The 17,267-nt window shown below is 32.1% G+C and overlaps 10 protein-coding genes across 10 annotated transcripts; 3 read left to right on the top strand and 7 right to left on the bottom strand.

The window, feature by feature from the left end:
- Positions 1 to 7: 7 nt before the first annotated feature.
- Positions 8 to 1,108, top strand: FG379_000709 (UN family methylase; the record flags this gene model as incomplete). Its single annotated transcript, XM_067326119.1, has 1 exon — positions 8 to 1,108. The coding sequence occupies one exon, from the start codon at positions 8 to 10 to the stop codon at positions 1,106 to 1,108; it is 1,101 nt and encodes a 366-aa protein (XP_067182372.1).
- Positions 1,109 to 1,129: 21 nt separating this feature from the next.
- On the bottom strand, positions 1,130 to 1,582 carry FG379_000708 (uncharacterized protein; the record flags this gene model as incomplete). The annotated part of the gene is made up of 1 exon (XM_067326118.1): positions 1,130 to 1,582. The coding sequence occupies one exon, from the start codon at positions 1,580 to 1,582 to the stop codon at positions 1,130 to 1,132; it is 453 nt and encodes a 150-aa protein (XP_067182371.1).
- Positions 1,583 to 1,891: 309 nt separating this feature from the next.
- FG379_000707 (CTP synthetase (UTP-ammonia lyase)) lies at positions 1,892 to 3,910 on the bottom strand (the record flags this gene model as incomplete). Its single annotated transcript, XM_067326117.1, has 1 exon — positions 1,892 to 3,910. The coding sequence occupies one exon, from the start codon at positions 3,908 to 3,910 to the stop codon at positions 1,892 to 1,894; it is 2,019 nt and encodes a 672-aa protein (XP_067182370.1).
- Positions 3,911 to 5,907: 1,997 nt separating this feature from the next.
- Positions 5,908 to 7,563, top strand: FG379_000706 (cactin-like protein; the record flags this gene model as incomplete). The annotated part of the gene is made up of 1 exon (XM_067326116.1): positions 5,908 to 7,563. One exon carries the CDS (start codon positions 5,908 to 5,910, stop codon positions 7,561 to 7,563), a length of 1,656 nt encoding a protein of 551 aa, XP_067182369.1.
- Positions 7,564 to 7,578: 15 nt separating this feature from the next.
- Positions 7,579 to 11,628, bottom strand: FG379_000705 (uncharacterized protein; the record flags this gene model as incomplete). Its single annotated transcript, XM_067326115.1, has 1 exon — positions 7,579 to 11,628. One exon carries the CDS (start codon positions 11,626 to 11,628, stop codon positions 7,579 to 7,581), a length of 4,050 nt encoding a protein of 1,349 aa, XP_067182368.1.
- Positions 11,629 to 11,898: 270 nt separating this feature from the next.
- Positions 11,899 to 12,369, bottom strand: FG379_000704 (uncharacterized protein; the record flags this gene model as incomplete). Its single annotated transcript, XM_067326114.1, has 1 exon — positions 11,899 to 12,369. One exon carries the CDS (start codon positions 12,367 to 12,369, stop codon positions 11,899 to 11,901), a length of 471 nt encoding a protein of 156 aa, XP_067182367.1.
- Positions 12,370 to 12,808: 439 nt separating this feature from the next.
- FG379_000703 (uncharacterized protein) lies at positions 12,809 to 13,123 on the bottom strand (the record flags this gene model as incomplete). The annotated part of the gene is made up of 1 exon (XM_067326113.1): positions 12,809 to 13,123. One exon carries the CDS (start codon positions 13,121 to 13,123, stop codon positions 12,809 to 12,811), a length of 315 nt encoding a protein of 104 aa, XP_067182366.1.
- Positions 13,124 to 13,808: 685 nt separating this feature from the next.
- On the bottom strand, positions 13,809 to 14,759 carry FG379_000702 (uncharacterized protein; the record flags this gene model as incomplete). Its single annotated transcript, XM_067326112.1, has 1 exon — positions 13,809 to 14,759. One exon carries the CDS (start codon positions 14,757 to 14,759, stop codon positions 13,809 to 13,811), a length of 951 nt encoding a protein of 316 aa, XP_067182365.1.
- Positions 14,760 to 14,926: 167 nt separating this feature from the next.
- On the bottom strand, positions 14,927 to 15,481 carry FG379_000700 (uncharacterized protein; the record flags this gene model as incomplete). The annotated part of the gene is made up of 1 exon (XM_067326110.1): positions 14,927 to 15,481. One exon carries the CDS (start codon positions 15,479 to 15,481, stop codon positions 14,927 to 14,929), a length of 555 nt encoding a protein of 184 aa, XP_067182363.1.
- Positions 15,482 to 16,068: 587 nt separating this feature from the next.
- Positions 16,069 to 16,998, top strand: FG379_000699 (MORN repeat; the record flags this gene model as incomplete). Its single annotated transcript, XM_067326109.1, has 1 exon — positions 16,069 to 16,998. The coding sequence occupies one exon, from the start codon at positions 16,069 to 16,071 to the stop codon at positions 16,996 to 16,998; it is 930 nt and encodes a 309-aa protein (XP_067182362.1).
- Positions 16,999 to 17,267: the final 269 nt, after the last annotated feature.

The raw sequence follows: 17,267 nt of genomic DNA, 5'->3' as shown, positions 1-17,267 counted from the left end.
ATTATCAATGAACTTAAGTGGTAAATATGGGTGGATTGCGTATCATGAGCAACTATTTGGTAGAGATAGGTTGAGAAACTACCTCTTTCCTTCCTTGTCCACAGATTCAAAACATATTGCAGTGGTTGATTTTTCCGTACTATATAAGGTCACGAATGATAGAGTCATTATTAATGGATCAATCTATAAGAGGTGGATTCTTCCATTTACATACAGAATACAAAGTATTCCTGATTTGAGGACCGAATATTCTGATATTGTGACGATTTCAGAAAAAAATGTTTATTTTATGGATGCAGCTAGCATAATTGTAGGTTGCTTGTTAAATGTTGATATAGACTCAACAATTTTGGATCTTTGTTCAGCTCCAGGTGGAAAATCTCTCATTTTAATTAGGAGAATCTTGGAAAATGTATGTTATGAAAGCAACCTGACTAATTTGAAATGCAAGGTTACGTGCAATGAATTCAATAATAGTCGTTTCGAAAGATTAAAGAGAGTTCTCGTTAGTCATATTGGAGAGTTGAATATGAAAAGACTCAATGTAGAAACTGTTTCTGTAGATGCTACAAGTAAGTCAATATCATGTTTTTTCACAAAAAAATTCTTAAGTATAATAGTTGATGCACCGTGCTCTTCCGATCGTCATTTAATATTATCAAACACTCTCCAAAATTGGTCTTTGAAATCAGCAAAGGAAAATCAAAAGCGTCAAGTGCGCATATTGAGAAATGCATTGGGTCTACTGGAATCTAATGGAACTCTTCTGTACTGTACATGTACACTAAACGAAAAAGAAAACGATGACACAATCGAATATATTTGTAAAAAGGAAGGTATAGACTCAGAGTTGTGTTTATTGTCTCTAGTTTATACCATAGATAAGTTTAACAATACATATAGTCAAATAGAAGTATGCATTCAACCTTTATCAGAAAACTATAGGCAAGATACTATCAACATTTCCAAACATAGATTTGCAAATTCAATGTTAGGGATGGAGGAATACGATAAAATAATCCTTGAATATTCAAAATTTGGTGCATATATACTCCCAGATAAAAACAATGGGATCGGGCCCCTGTACATTTCAATAATAAATAAGTAGTTAGGTCAAAAATAAAAGTTTCTACTCCCTTTTTTTGTGTTTTTTATGGTTTATGCTACTTTGTAATTGTTCATTAGAGTTAGATTCAGGAGATTCCGCTGAATTTGGGTTCACTGTTAGAATTGAATATAACAAAAGAAACATCGCAATTAACCACCAATACTGCCTTAAGAAGGGTTTTTTATCGGTTTTCTCTTCATTTTTCGTCGCAAACTCTGAATTTGGAGATTCGATTAGAACTTCATTAATAATTGATTGTTCCAAAATTTTTATTCCTTTAAAAATGTATTCACCATTTACAGTTCCGTCTTCATAAAGATTAATCCCTTGAATACTATCTTTGTATTGAACAATCTCGAGAATGATATTCGAGTCTAGGTGCGTTGTTACGAACGTTTTCAAATCTGGCAGAAATACATTTATCACATTTATGCCCTGAAATTTTGTAAATTTGGAAACTAAATTAAGATACATATTTCACCTTACCGAATTACAAATCAAGTCCTTTTTGAAAAGAGGTTTATTCAAACCAGTAAGCTCACTTATGTTCACTTCCTTTGAAATTAATTCGTCATTACACAAAAAATCAAACCTCAACGTTTCTCCTCCAATGGAAATAATTTCGATTGTAAGTACAAGAAAAAGAAAAAAAACACTCTTCATAAGCATTTTTCATATAAATAATTAAAATGTAAAAGGTAGCGGTAAACGTGCTTAACAGTCATTTCAATCTAACGAAATCAATAAGCTAAAAAAAAAAACTTATCTGTATTTCCTGGGAAACTAAACAAAGTTATACATCTGTTCATTGTGTTTAATTTTCCCTACTGAGGCAAGCACAAGACCATAAAAAAGCGGATTTGGATTCATTGGTCTAGATGTAAATTCAGGATGGTACTGTGCTGCAATGAAAAAAGGATGGGATGGCAACTCAACAATCTCATTTCTATTTACATCCAAATCTTTTCCAACAAATTTGAGACCAAACTTTTCCATCAAAGGAACAAATTCTGGATTAATTTCGTAACGGTGTCTATGTCTTTCTCTTATTGTATAAATTTCTTCACCTGTTTCAGCGCAAAGAGTTGTGAATGATTGAAATTTACATGCATTGTATAGTTTATATGCAAGTGAGTTCTTATCACGAATCATTGTATTCCAACCACCTAGTCTCATAGTTCCACCCTTAATGTTACTCGTAAAATCGTTCATTGTAACTACAACGTGTACAGATCTTGTTGAAAGTTCGCTGTCCGCAAAAGGGCTAAGGATTTCATCACCAATAACCGTGCCACCGTTGCTATGTACAAGATCTAATTCTTCCACACTTGAAATAGGCTTATAATTTCTAAGAAACCCCTCTTCAAATTCTTCAGAAGTTGCTAATGGCAGGTTTAATACATTTTTCGAAAATTCTACAACGCAAAGTTGCATACCGAGACAGATGCCTAAGTACGGAATATTATTAGTTCTGCAATAATTAATTGCTGCAATCTTTCCGTTGATCCCTCTTCTACCAAATCCACCTGGTACCAGTACACCGTCAACCGATTTCAGTAAATCCCATGTGCCTCCCGTATTCTCGAGTGGCGAAGGTTCAGTTGAAGAATCCGAGTAATTGGAGTCTGATTCTAACTGTGTTGCCTCAATCCAAATAATCTCAAGTTGAACTTTGCTATTTAATGCTGCGTATTTTAAAGATTCAATTACACTCAAATAAGTATCATCCGAAGAAATATACTTCCCTACAATTCCTATTTTAGCCTTACCATTAATAAATGGATTGGATACATTTAGTGGAAGAGGTTCATTCTTGTTAAGCTTATCAGTATAAGAGGAAAGTTCTATTAATTTATTCCAGTCTTCAAGTAGTTTTCCAGGCTTTCTAATTTCCAGTCCTAACCTTAAGCAAACTTTATCTGCTAAATTCTGTGATTCAAGTAATTTAACAACAGCAATCGGATGATCAACTGTATGAACAGAAATGATATTTTCCGTTTTAATCTGTGTAAATGTCATAAGTTGGTTTCTGCATAAATTATCAATTGGAATTTCACATCTTCCAAACAAAAAGTCAGGTTTTAAACCGACCTCACGCAACCTCGAAACACTATGTTGTGTCGGTTTCTTTTTTAATTGATTACCAAAATATGGCAAGTAGCAAACGTGAACCAATACAATATTTTCGGGCCCAACGTTAAAGAGGAATTGCTGCAATGCCTCAAGGTATACTGAACTTTCAATATCACCAACAGTCCCACCAACCTCAACCATACATATATCTGGTAAAACAAAATTATCTGAGCTATCATAGTAACCTGATAAGGCAGCAAATTTTAATCTTTCCTGGATATAGTCCGTAAGATGCGGAACAACTTGAACCGTCTTACCCAAATACTCACCCTTCCTTTCTCTACTAATTACTTCTGAATATATTTTCCCAGTTGTAATAGAATTTATGTTAGTTAAATTTAATCCCAAAAACCTTTCGTAATTACCAAGGTCTAAATCAACTTCTTCACCGTCATCTAATACGAACACCTCTCCGTGCTCAAAAGGAGACATAGTGCCCGCATCAATATTAAGGTATGGGTCAATTTTCACTGCAGTAACATTGTACCCTCTACTTTTTAAACACAACCCTAGAGAACTTATTGCAATCCCTTTACCAAGTCCGCTTAAAGTACCACCAGTAACAACAATGTACTTCATAGTCCTGTCACTCGCCAAATGCTCGATAGAATTTGCTATCCTCTTTGGGGACTTTAGAAGGCCCGATTCGTTCGTGATGTTTGCTTTCATATTTAGCTATTACTTAAATACCGATTACCTGATCAAACAGCAAGAAAGAACCAAATAAATACTGAAACTATTCGCCTCTTGTTGCGGGATCATTTCTATCCATCAACTTAGGTAGGCGGCCCTAGCCAACACCGATTTTTTAACAAATGATGAATGTTGAGTTTCAGCAGACACCATTACATCTGTTGAGTGTTTCAAACTACCAAATATGTGTCCTCTATTCCTTTGTTTCTTTTGATTGCATGAATTATAATCTTTATGGGAATAATGTTCTTATTGTCCAGTTTATTGAACACACTACACTAATTACAATTACCAAAAGGTTATTTTGTTTAAAATTTCGATTGCTTATAAATGAAATAATGGTTCGAGATGGCTATGAACAAATTGCTATAAAAAATGATAAAGTTGTGCCGTTGTAATTATAGTAATGACTAATTCCTGTCAAGTTTATTCCGACTACAGTGATCTAATTGCAACCAAAACAAATATCCATGTTTTGCAACTCTGCAAGACTGTAGGGAACCGAGACTTTATTTTTATAGTTGTTACATACTTGAGATAGCAATAATCCCAGTGATACAAACGCTAAACAAACTGACTACATAAATACCCTGAAAAATTTGTTCGCAACTACATCTTTTATAGATTCAATTTTATATGGATTTAAACTTTCATAAGGACCTTAAATTCTCTCCACTTTCTACTTAACTCTACATTTTAGCCTCATATATTCAAAACACAACTTATGTGGAAAAAAATACTACTGCTCTTGTCATATTAGATATCTAGAAAACAGTAAATTATTTGTTTAAACTGAACTCGGCTTTATTTAATCAATAAACAGAATTTCTGTCCCTTTAGAATTAAGTTTTAAACATGTACTTTAAATAATTTCTTTATTTGATCAGGTTATTCAAAACAACATTAACATAAAATCAGTTTTTGTTCACTTATGAGAAATGGTGGTTTAATAAATAAACTAGGATACAATATAGAGTATGTTTTAATATTCAGAATTTTAATTAAGTCTATAGTGGTAAACCTTGCATTGTTTTGTAGCCAAACATCTGTTATTGGGTTTAAATCCATAATAATATAATTACTCAACGAAATAAATCTGACTACTCTTTTGTATATGCTAGTAAATTAATTGGTACTTATTTATGACTTTAATTCCAAAAACCTGATTAAAATTTTCACTTCGAGTGCCTCTAAAGAGTATTAATTCACAACATTTTAGTAATAAATTCAATTCGTTTTCAGATAAAAACCCAGAAAAAAAATATAGTGGTTTTCATTCAGTTCTGTACTATAAACTGAACTTATGTCAAAAGAATGATGCCAGCGGAAAATACACATTTAGGTTTCTTTCTGAATCTTCGTTCAAGTGAAAAACGCAATTGTGAATTTTGATTAATTTTGTTTAAATGAATATTGTTTTGAGTGTACGTGTTATTTCAATAATGAGAGTTTTATCAATAATATCTACTCCAGTAACTAACATATTTAATCAATCTAATTCAACTCTTCTGAAATTATAAACTGTGATGTAAATAGGACTGGCTTATGAGGTGAACGGGTAGCTAAGTAACCCCTCTTTTCTTCGTTGATTATTTCTGGAATTATTTTTGAATCAATATTTATATAATAAGGTTCAAATTGCTCATTTATTTTTTCACCTGACAAATCACTAACAGTCCTGCTCTGTTGTTTGACTATATTTAAATTGAAAACAAACGTAATTATTATATAAGAATATTCATTAAATAACATTAACTTTTCTTTGAAAAAACCAATGAACTGAATTCAACAACTTTAGTCCCTGTTGAATGGTATTGCCTTTGCCTGGGTGTACCCAACTTTTCACTGTATCAAGTTTTAATCTTTCCTATAATTATAATATCTGAAATCATTATCTTTATTCATTAATAATTTTCTTAACCATTCTTACAAAGTCATGTAGCTGAAAGAGAAATGTGCGCTCTAAAAATAAAATGCCGACTGTTTGTTCTGACCCTGAGTTTGAAAAAAATATTGAGTTAAAGAGATGCAGAAAAGACAGAGAAACAATTATAAGGAAAATTGGGTATTCTGACGAGTGTAATCCATTTGGTGATAGTCTTTTGTCCACACCATTTATTTGGGAAAAGAGATTCGAACAAGAAAAGAATGAAAAATATGATGAATTTCTGGAAAATTGCAAGAACTATAGATGGTACAAGTTCGGAGTTGCACCGATAAACATTGAAAAAATACTTGAAATAAGGAAAAGGAGAGAAGTGTCAGATGAAAATCCAACAAGAAGACCTCAAAGGGGAAATCTCTTTAACTATGACACGTGGATTGAGAATGAAAAAAAATTCGAAAAGTTACAGATACAAAGTTCTTCAATAATTAGAATAAAAGAACATCGTGAAAATATTTTTGATATAATCTTTTGGAAAGTATTAACTTATTCATTTTTTTGTGAAGGTAATTCTTTTGAAGAGACCGAAAGTATTTCCCCATTAACTCATTCATTGCTATCACTAACTTTGGTTGGCCTTAGCGGATCATTACCATATTTAACTGCTCTGTGTGATAAAAAATTGTTACCTTGGGTAGATAACCTAATGAAAAGACCAAACTTAGACAAAAACATTCACTTTATCGAATTTACATCAATGTTAAAACAACACAAAAAAATCATCAATACGTCCACTGAAATAAAGCTAGTAGACGAATGGGTTGATATATTAGACGGTTTAGAGGTTATGATAAATTTAGAATATAATCACAATGACAAAGATTCGATGGAGAATCACGAAATCAAAGAAATAATAAAAAACAAAAGTTTAGGAGAGTTAAGGTCAATAATGTCTGAAGCTCAAAATCTGTTGAACGATGAATATTGGAACAACGTAGTACTGAACATCAAAGTGTTCATTGCAAGATTAAATATTGAAAAAATAGAAAATATATACGATCTCAATATTGAAAGTTGGGCAACAGAGCTTTTAGAAAAGTACAATATCAGCTCGCAAGTATTAAAATTTGAAGAAGGTGCAGAAAATTGTACACTTGGAAAGGTATCTAATAACAATGAAAATGATTTTTCTGAGGATGAATCGTCTGGTCAACTCATAGATTTGCCTTTTATAGAATTTTCCGTACCAACTTCAAACAATGAAAGAAAAACAATAAAAGAAAATAATCTTGAACTACAACTACCAATAGTATACTCAAAAATTAAAGCCAAATATATTTGGAATCAATATAATAGAAATTACTATAATGAGAAGAGTCTCCCACCAAAAATAATACAAGGGTACAGCTTCAAAATTATTTTTCCGCTATTAAATAGGCCTGAAAATAAACACATAACTCCAAATTGGTACTTGACAACAAAGAAAAGATACATTGAAAACAATAATATATCTATTATTGATGAAAACAAAACTATTGAAGATCTATTGGAATGTGAAGGAGAGGTCCCACAAAAAAGTAAATTACTGATTATTTCATGCAATCAATGTAAGTATAAAGACATTGGTTTCTCAATAATTGACAGAGAATGGGAAACCAATCCGAAATATGGTTACAGAAGTTATTTTGAGAATGCAACTTTGTACTTAAATTTTAATTTCAAACAAAAAAGGTATAGAAGGTGATGAACGTTATTTTATCTAATGATTATTTTTGTTTGATAGAATTGATTTTACTTTACTTATCTTCCCTGAAAACAATTCGCTATCTATACTTTCAACTTTTTCCATTAATCCCAGTTCCGTAAAATCATTCATATTAATTTGTATGTCACTCTCTTGTAAAGTAAGTATGTAATCTAGAGAGAAATCAATTACTGGATTTACTCGTTCTAAAGATACTTGATTTCGTTGATTAATTGCATTATCAAGGCAATAAATAATACTTTCTATGTGTTTTTCAACATTAAATTCATTATTTGCAATTGATACTTTTATCCTTCTCAGCACCTTCGGCAGCAGCCTACATAACAAATCATTGTCGAATATTGTATGATTATTTTGTTTGATTCCGAAAATAATGACATCCACTATTATTTTCGCAAATTTAGGTAAATAACCTTGAAATGCTGATATAATGTTAACTCCCATGATATTATTCAACGAGCTAACCAACTTTAATTTATCGGGCTCACTTTCCAACTCCTCCTTCCAACTGTAATAGTTACTCATAATAAATAATGTATTCATCATCATTGTTTTTATTGGAAAGCCCTCTTTTATCATTATTTTCTGAAAGGTATTGCTCAACTTATCCAAGTGTATAACTATTTTTAAAAATATATTGCTCAAATTATTAAGCTCTAAGTCATAATCATTCTTGAAAAAAGTTCCTAATTTATTGTACAATGAAAAATAAATATGTACTAGCAGTTGTGAAAAATAATAAAAGTGTTGGGTTAACAATAAATTTATATCTTGTTCAGTCTCTAGTAATGAATATATTTCTTCGCTCTGTCTCAGAATACAATCAACCTTATTACAAATAAGGTTTAAATTTATAAATATTCTATTTACGAGCTTTAAACTAAGCTTAGATTTCGTAAATAGTCCTATATCTTTTCCATTACCAGTTGACCCAATAATATTGTAATTAAAAATAGTCTCGTGTTCCAATGCAGTTATTATTAGGAGATCATATAACACCTTTTTCTGTTTTTCAATATTATCGCATTTTATCAGATAGTTTTCAACTCTTATTTTTGGAAGCTCCTTCACTACTTCATTCCAAAACAAAGGCCCTAAATAACCTGAAACATGTGAAATTATATTGCTCAATGAACTTTTGTGAGTATTGTCACTTTTTTCATAAATTAAAAGAATGTAATAAATATTTAGAATGCCAAAACTTTTTAGTAGTAAAAAGGGATCATTTATTGAGCAAAGTTTGTTAATGATCAAGTTAATATTCTTCTCAAAACAATATGGAAACTCCAATAAGGAAACTATAATAGTGTTTATCAGCAGAGGTGAATGTACTTGGTATTGCAATATTTCTAATTTTTCAACAAATTCTGAGGAATAATCATAGTATATAGCTTTCTTTTCAATTAATAACGCAATTAACCTTTCGTAACATTCAAGTTCGTTCTGAAATAATAGACTATACTTTTCAAAATGAATAAGATCCTTATATATTATGCTTATAAGTATATAACAAATTAAGTAAACTATATTACTTGAGTAAATTTTTACGAAAACGGTTTCTTGTTGAATGATCACGTTTATTAATGCAACAATTAGAGGATAGTAATTCAATATATAACCTTCATTTACATTATTTAAAATCCAATTTAATAAAAAATAAGTAAAATGGAACTCTTTGTTTTTACTGGATGAAATGTGGTTAATATAGTTCACCCAAAAATCAATTGAGTAGTTAATTAGTACTATATCAGAACCAAACATATCTTTTATTAGTATATCAGAAATGTATGGCTTAATACATAAAGTTAGAGATTTACCATTCACTTCCAGAGATTGAAGAGTTGTTTCATTATCTGGAGTAATCAAAATAAAATAATCTGAGTTTTTTTTGTCAACATAGACACATTTTTGTGAAAACGAAGCATTTTTTACAGAACCAGAAACAAAGTCACTCTTGTCTGATAACTTTTCAAAGAAATTTGTTTTCTTTTCGTTAGTTGACGAAACAGAATGCAATATTCTCGGAAGACTTTCCATTTTTGGAGTCTCTATTATATTTAAAGAGCTGGAATTATTTTCTATTGTATCGTTACCTAATATAACCAAGTCATTTGATAGTCTAATATTTCCTGTTTTAGCCTTTAAGAATTGAGGTAATACATCTTCATTTCTATTTGTTAATTTCGCGGTACCTCTCAACTTATCATTGCTTTCGGATTTAATCCTAGCTACAGTTGATCTTTTGATTTTTGTTTGCTGTTCCATAGTCATCTCCGTGATTGAAGTTTCTGCTTCTTCAACTGTAGTGAAATTATTATTGGTAGAATTCGTGGTTTGGCTTATATCAAAACATTCTCTAATATTATCTGATGATAATCCCATTTTTTTTTCAGTATCTTTAACAAGTTTTAATTTGGCATGATTTAGGCCCACCATTATTTTGCCCACGCAGGAATTTATTTCTGGTCCAAAACATCCGTTATTTAACTTAACAAGTATTGTCGATGCAAAAGATCTCACTTTAATTGAAGGATCATCAAAAAGCGAAGATAAAGCATTGAGTATGAGTTTAAATCCTTTGTAGTGCCTTTCTAATGATTCACTTTTATTTATTACATTATCAATTAAACAAATACAAATCGATATAGCCGAGCATTTTGCAGAAGCAACTTTTTCCTTGAACCCATTAATTAATAAATCCTCGAATATTTGATCTAGTGTTAAAGAGTATTTAAGTACGTTTATTATGAAATTAATTGCTTCACTACAAACTATTTTATTTTGATCTTTTAATTTAGTTGAAACTTGCGTAGTTAACGGCCTTATAATTGTTGTTAATTTCTCACGTAAAGACTTTACAAGATTTGAACTTAGTTTTAAGACTGATAATATCAATGCAGTATTCCCCTCACATTTAATGATTCTTTGAAGAATATTAAGTATATTTTGGTAATCAGAAATAGATGGAAGATTGTTTTTTTTATTAGTAGAATAATTATTTTTACTATCCAAGTGACAAATGGCGAGCTTTTTGTGTGTTTCACATAAGTTTGAAAACCTATCAAGTATTATTTTTCTCTCACTCCATTTAATTTCCCTATCAGAGATCGTTTCTAGCCAATTAATTGGTAGTAATTTAATGACATCTACCGGTTCAATATAATTAAAAACATCATTATTATCTAAAAAAACATTCTGATTAGTTGCGCTAATATCCAAAGAATAGTTCTTATTGACATTATTAATAAATTCTATTCTTAACGGTATGGAACAACTATTTGTGTCTGAAACTCTTTTTTGAATTTCTTTAAGTTGTGAAGGAGTAACTAAATTGGATATTAGATCTATAATATTTTTTTTTATCACACAAATTGAAATAATATCGTATACCGTATCTTTTAACGATATGTCTGTACATTCCGATAGCAAGGACGCAGTTGTTTTACAAAATAACAAAAATGGCAAGAATTCAACCCCGTAATTATGTATAAATCCTAAAAATAGTTTCACCACTCCAAATATTTGTCTAGTAACAACACCTTTCGATTTCTTGTTATTATTTATAAACCCTACCATCCCCTCCCAAAAGTGGTCTATCTTACTAAAATCCCCTTTTGCCAAAATAGTAAACTGCTCAAAAAATGAAAAAGCCAAGTTGGTGGAGGAGAGAGAAGTTTTTGGGTTGTAAAGAGTTTTTCTTATAAGTGTGTCTGAAATCGATTCTCTCCAAAGTTTTTCTAAATTTAAAATTTTTTGGCCATTTTTATCAATAAACTTTGAAATAGCTTGTAAGCCAATATTTTGTGCGGAAATATTTTTATCATTCATAACATTTTCTATAAATACCGTTTCAAAGTCTGAAATACTTTCAATACTATCTATTTCATTGATTAACCTTTTGTATCCATAAACCCTTATTTGCCATTCATTCCTGCATATAAGTTCATTAATAGATAAGCTTGACAAGTCTAACCCATTGAACACACCTTCATTTGTCGAAGAATATTCAGAGAGGTTCAATTGATTTTCATTAAATGGTTTCATTTGTATGGCTTTACTAGTAGGAATTACAACGAAAATTATTTTTATACACTAAATACTGAGGCGCTAACTCCAGTGCATAACACAGTGGGGTTTGATTAGTATACAAACCGACGAATAAGAGACGAAATAACTAGAAGTATTATCGAGATAGTAAATGACCAAGTCTACAAAAAAAATACTAAATGTTACTTCCAAAGAAGTAAACATATTCAAAGCATTTAAACTATATGTTCCATACTTTGAAATGGTTAACTATTTCCGACAAAACCTTTAATATGCATAGAATCCCGTTTTCCTTGGTTGTGACCCAGGTAAAGGTCCTTTGGCAGGTATTCCATAAGGGTACGCAACAAACGGATTGCATGGGGAATACATACTTGATCCACTCACGGGATTGAATTGAGCATGATGATAAGGTGCGTTAACAACTACAGTTTGGTCTGTAGGAGAAATATATGGGTTCAGCGGTTGTCCATTGTGAAAGCGATGCGGCTCAGGAACATTTTGAGTATTCTGGCCTCCTTTTTCCGCATTAGGAGCAACGAAGTCCTCTGGTAGAGGTGGTATCACACAAGGAACTCCTGCTAGACTTGAAAATGGATATCCTGGCATTACCCTACAATCCACTGGTACAAATGTTTTTGGTTGTGCATACAGCGTTGGGATTGAGGGAGCGCCGGATGTAGGCAATATGTTCGAAGATGCTGGAATTGTTGGAATACTTGGTTGTCCACTCTCCATTTTGAACTAACCTTTGATTTTATATTAATTCTGATATATATATATTGTAATATCTAAATACAAATTCATTCTCATAAGCCATAGACATGCTAATTCACACAAACATCAAGAAAATAGAGACCATACATTTAAATTACGAGGCGCCTAATTTATTATAAAATGATACAGGCTTTATTGCGGTTCTACCAAAATTATTTCCTTGAAATGTTCATGGTCAAGCATCACTACTATTTCCGAAGGTTATATAATATATATTATCCCTCCAAGCACAGTTATTAGTGCGACTATCCCCATTGTAATATATATAATATTTCTTGAATCTTTGTTTTCTTTTTTATCAGTTTCATAATTGATAGGTATATTTGGTTGTAGCGGTATTTCATTATCTTGGTCCTCAGTTTGCACGTTATATTCGTTTGATTCTTCTTCATTTGATTCATCACCCTGTAATTGTTTTATAAAGTTCAAAATAAGCTTTCACTGTTGTTAAACATACCTCTTCCAGTGGAGTTCCCAAAGAGCGTCTTAACCTTTCGTCTAAACCTACGGAAGCTGTTTTTTCTGTTGGAGCGCCGACTACTTGACCTTCTGTAACGGAACTTTCCATATCAAGCTTTCTCTCTCTCTCTGACAATACATCTCCACCTTCAGTACCATCCATCCTTTCCTTGTTTTCGTTGGAAGTCTCTTCTAAATTGGATACTTTGGAGTTATGTAACTCAATGTCATCAACAATAGATAGTGGACCATTCATCTTATTGACAACATCAATTCTATAGTCATTTTCGTATTGTTCTTTCTTGACCTTATCCGCCTCATCCCTAAAAGTATTGAAATCACTTTCATAAAGTTTAGTTTGGACAACTTACCTAAAATTCTTTATCTCATTTGAAATTGATTTACTCAATTCTCGTTCTCTTGCCTCAAAGTTTTGTGACTGAAACAGTTAATGAAGTTTTTAATAAAAATCTAGATATACAACCTACCTGCTTGTCTAGCCATTCTTGGTTTTTATTTTCATTATTTGTGGCGCATGTTACCTTCACACAAGAATTATATTGCTTTGGAAAACATTTTGGGCTTTTGCACCTGTAATATACGCGTGCGTTATTCAATGCTTGCTTGATTCCACTTTTCAAAGCTCCAGCCGAAATTGATAATGAATTCGACCTGAATATTGAGTTCTAATAAAATTATTTAATGAACGAGTCTAAACTTACATGACAACTTTTTGGTGAGGCGTTAATCTTCCAATGAACTTTGAAGGGTTAGTGCAGAGCTTATCTTCTTTGCATTTAGTATCGACTATCAACTCAAATGCAGGATACTTTGATCTTTTTGATTTCAAACGGCTTTGTTTTTTTATGTTATAAAATTGGAAGAATACATGAACGGTAATTGATACAAATCCGTCAACAATCTAAAAATTTAAGTTATATTTAAAAGAAAATTAGCTTAAAACTTACTGGGCACAAAGGTATTCTTTTATATATTTCATCACCTTTCAAATTAAATTCAACTAATTCATTTTTTCTAACAAATACTTGTTTTAATTTACTTGAAATACCCTCGTACTTTTTTTTCGCAGTAACCTTGTTTTTTTTTTTAAATAGCTTCTTAAGTGTCAAGTTTTTTTTTACAGTGCTTTCTGCTTGACTAAATCCATTTAAGTCATCATTTTGCTTATCTTTATTCTTTTTACTAAACATTCTACTAAATATGCCTTTGATCCTTTTACTATACTTTTTATTATCGTTTTCTTTACCTTTATTCCTTCCAATGTCAGAATTTGCATCATCAATTTCAGAAGATTCTGAAACTTGTGAATATAATTGTAAAAATGAACTAGAACTAAAAACTTCGCTACTTGAAATACTCATCTTTTTAGCTACCCTTTCATTCTTTCCTTTTGTGATTTGTTCACTGAGCATATCTTCTTTATGGTTGTCATCGTTATCATCATCATCATCATCATCATCATCATCATCACTTTCATCAATATCTGAAACTTCCTTTCCTTCATCACCTATTTCCTCGGATGTTTCACTTTCAAAGTTACTTACTTCGAAGGAGGTTAAAGAATTTAGAGATCCATAAAAAATAGTCAACTCTGAATTGAGTGAGGGTATTGTTGAGCAATAAGAAAATGCAGAACTAAAATACTGTGTTGTTGAACATTTATTACAACGCTTTACTGAAAAGCAATCACCACCCTTAGTTCCTACATAGCCTTTCCCACTGCCACATCCCAACGAAATACATACTTCAGATGATTCAAAAGTACTCCGAAAAACCAATCCTTGTGACCTTCTTTTACTTTTAATATTGGAAAGCGCTATAACTAGATCTACATAAGTAACAAATACAAGTAAAAGTATGAATCCCTTCATTAATTACTAGATAATTTTCAAAAATAAAGGCAATCATCACTATACGCAAGTGTGTAAACAGAAATATACACACTATTTACAAGAAGTTAAACTCCTAAAAAAATGATATTAAAAAAAAAAACAGGCCAACTAAGAGAAAGCAATCTAAATAAAATTAAGAAAACACTTCAAATCTTGGCAACAATCATTTCAGCAACTGACTGTGCAGGGCCAATGCCACAAAGTGCCTCGACAATTTTCAAAGCAAATTGAATAGACGTTCCAGGTGCTTTGGAGGTAATTACATTCGAACAAACGCAAACATCATCAGATAAATCAGGTCTTGATAACTCACTTGCCATCGATGGATAACAAGTTGCCTTCTCAATATCATGGAGTAGACCATTTTTTTCAAACACAAGTACTGGTGATGCGCAAATAGCTGCGATTAACTTTCCCCTTTTCTTTGTGTCTTTTAGTAACTCTAAGAAATGCTTATCCGCTCCAAGAGTACTTGCACAACCCATTCCACCTGGGCAGACTATGGCATCAAATTCGGCAGACAGCTCTGAAAGGAAAACATCACCCTTAATAGACACCCCATTCGCCCCAACTACTTCCAAACTATTTCCAGATACTCCAATAATGACATTTAAACCTGCCCTTCTTAGAACATCAACTGGAGAGATGAACTCTAGCTCCTCAAATCCGCCTGCAACTGCCACTAAAACCTTTTTCGACATTTCACGAATTCCGAAACCTCAAAATGCTCCAGGCCGTCTCACAACCACCGAAATACCCCGCGACAGCCCTAGACTCGAAAAAATAAAATTCACAAAAGCCAGAAAAAAAATAATACGATACCCGTTAAAGGGATATGTAAAATGAATGCAAATCTAGCTACCAAACTACATAATATGAACTGACAATTTAAAACATTGCAATAGCATGAAAACATTCTGTATTAATGACGAATGGAAAGGGAGCCATAGACATCACTCCAAAAAAAAAGAGAAAAGATACCTCATTAAGAAGAGAAAAAATTCGGTAAAGCAACAAATCGTCTTAAATATTCAGGATAAAAAACTGTAATGTTATAACAAAGGCGGCACAGTAATGTCTCAGAACCTAATACTCACAAATAAAGGAGACATAGGCGTTAATTTTTCCATATAGTTTTATTACACTATTGAAATAGTAAACGGGGTATTAAGTTGAGATTTTCGGGTGAAGACCAATACATTGTGCGGTGATGATATATATGTATATTGCACGGACAAATAATAAAATCTGAACTTTTGTTGTGAGCTCAACAAGTATAGTCTGAATTATGTCAGGAGTTAGTCGCAGAGCAGTTATTACTGATCCTAATGGAGTCTATGAAGGTGATGTAAATGAAAAGGGTCTAAAACATGGAAGTGGTGTTTACAAGGTAAATACTGGAGACGTTTATGAAGGCGAGTATTTAAATGGCCTCAAGAATGGATATGGTGTTTACACCTGGGCAAATGGTGATAAGTTTGAAGGATATTACAAGGACGATATAAAATGGGGCCATGGAATTTATAAATGGTCAAATGGAGAGGTATTTGAAGGTGAGTATGTTAAAGGTGTTAAATGTGGTCATGGAACGTATACCTGGCCAAATGGGGACAGATTCGAGGGTGAGTATAAAGATGGGGTCAAAGAGGGATTCGGTGTTTACAAGCTCGCAACCGGAAGGATATATGAAGGGCAATATTCACGCGATATGCGAAATGGCCAAGGGACCTCTCGTTATACCGACGGATCAGTCTACACTGGAGAGTGGTTTGATGGCAAAGAACATGGTCATGGGTTGCTAAAATTTAGTGATGGTAGTTCATATGAAGGTGACTTTCAAAACGGCGCACCAAACGGTCAAGGTAAATACACATACTCTAATGGCAATTGCTACACTGGTGGCTTTAGAAATGGCCTAACCGACGGCCCAGGTTCATTAACTTTTTCTGATGATAGCCGTATCTTGAAGGCTAACTGGAAGGACGGTCAAGTTGATGGTGATGCAACTATCATTTACCCAGATGGAGGCAAATACAATGGTGAAGTTGTAAATGGAATTAGACAAGGTAGAGGTGTGATGACTGAAACAAATGGGGACATCTATGACGGTGAATTTTTTAGAGACTTACGCCACGGTGAGGGCTTACTTGCTGCAAACGGCAAACAAAAGAGAGTTAAGTATAATATGGGCAAGAAAGTTGGATTGTGTTCGTGTTAACTGCGTTGTTTTTCTCTAAACTATCAACATCATAAAGTAATCTATTGAATTTCATACTGATTTATGGTAGTTTTCCCATAAATTACGAGCAATTAGTTAATTCCTTCTTAGATATACTTTGAAATATGATAAATTTGAGAATTATCGAAGTGTACAATTCCTGTCTAATGAGTGTAGCCATAAATTTAAATATCGTTTCTAACCTGTTCATAAACCATTGTTTGGGTATTTTGGAAAAAAAAATTACGCCGAGACAAATGTATATAGGG

This window comes from Cryptosporidium bovis (genome assembly GCF_009768925.1).
Source record: "Cryptosporidium bovis isolate 45015 chromosome Unknown contig_15, whole genome shotgun sequence".
In the NCBI taxonomy this organism is placed as follows: Eukaryota; Apicomplexa; class Conoidasida; order Eucoccidiorida; family Cryptosporidiidae; genus Cryptosporidium; species Cryptosporidium bovis.
Note: the sequence above shows the minus strand (reverse complement) of the source record. Positions and strands in the feature narration are given on the sequence as shown.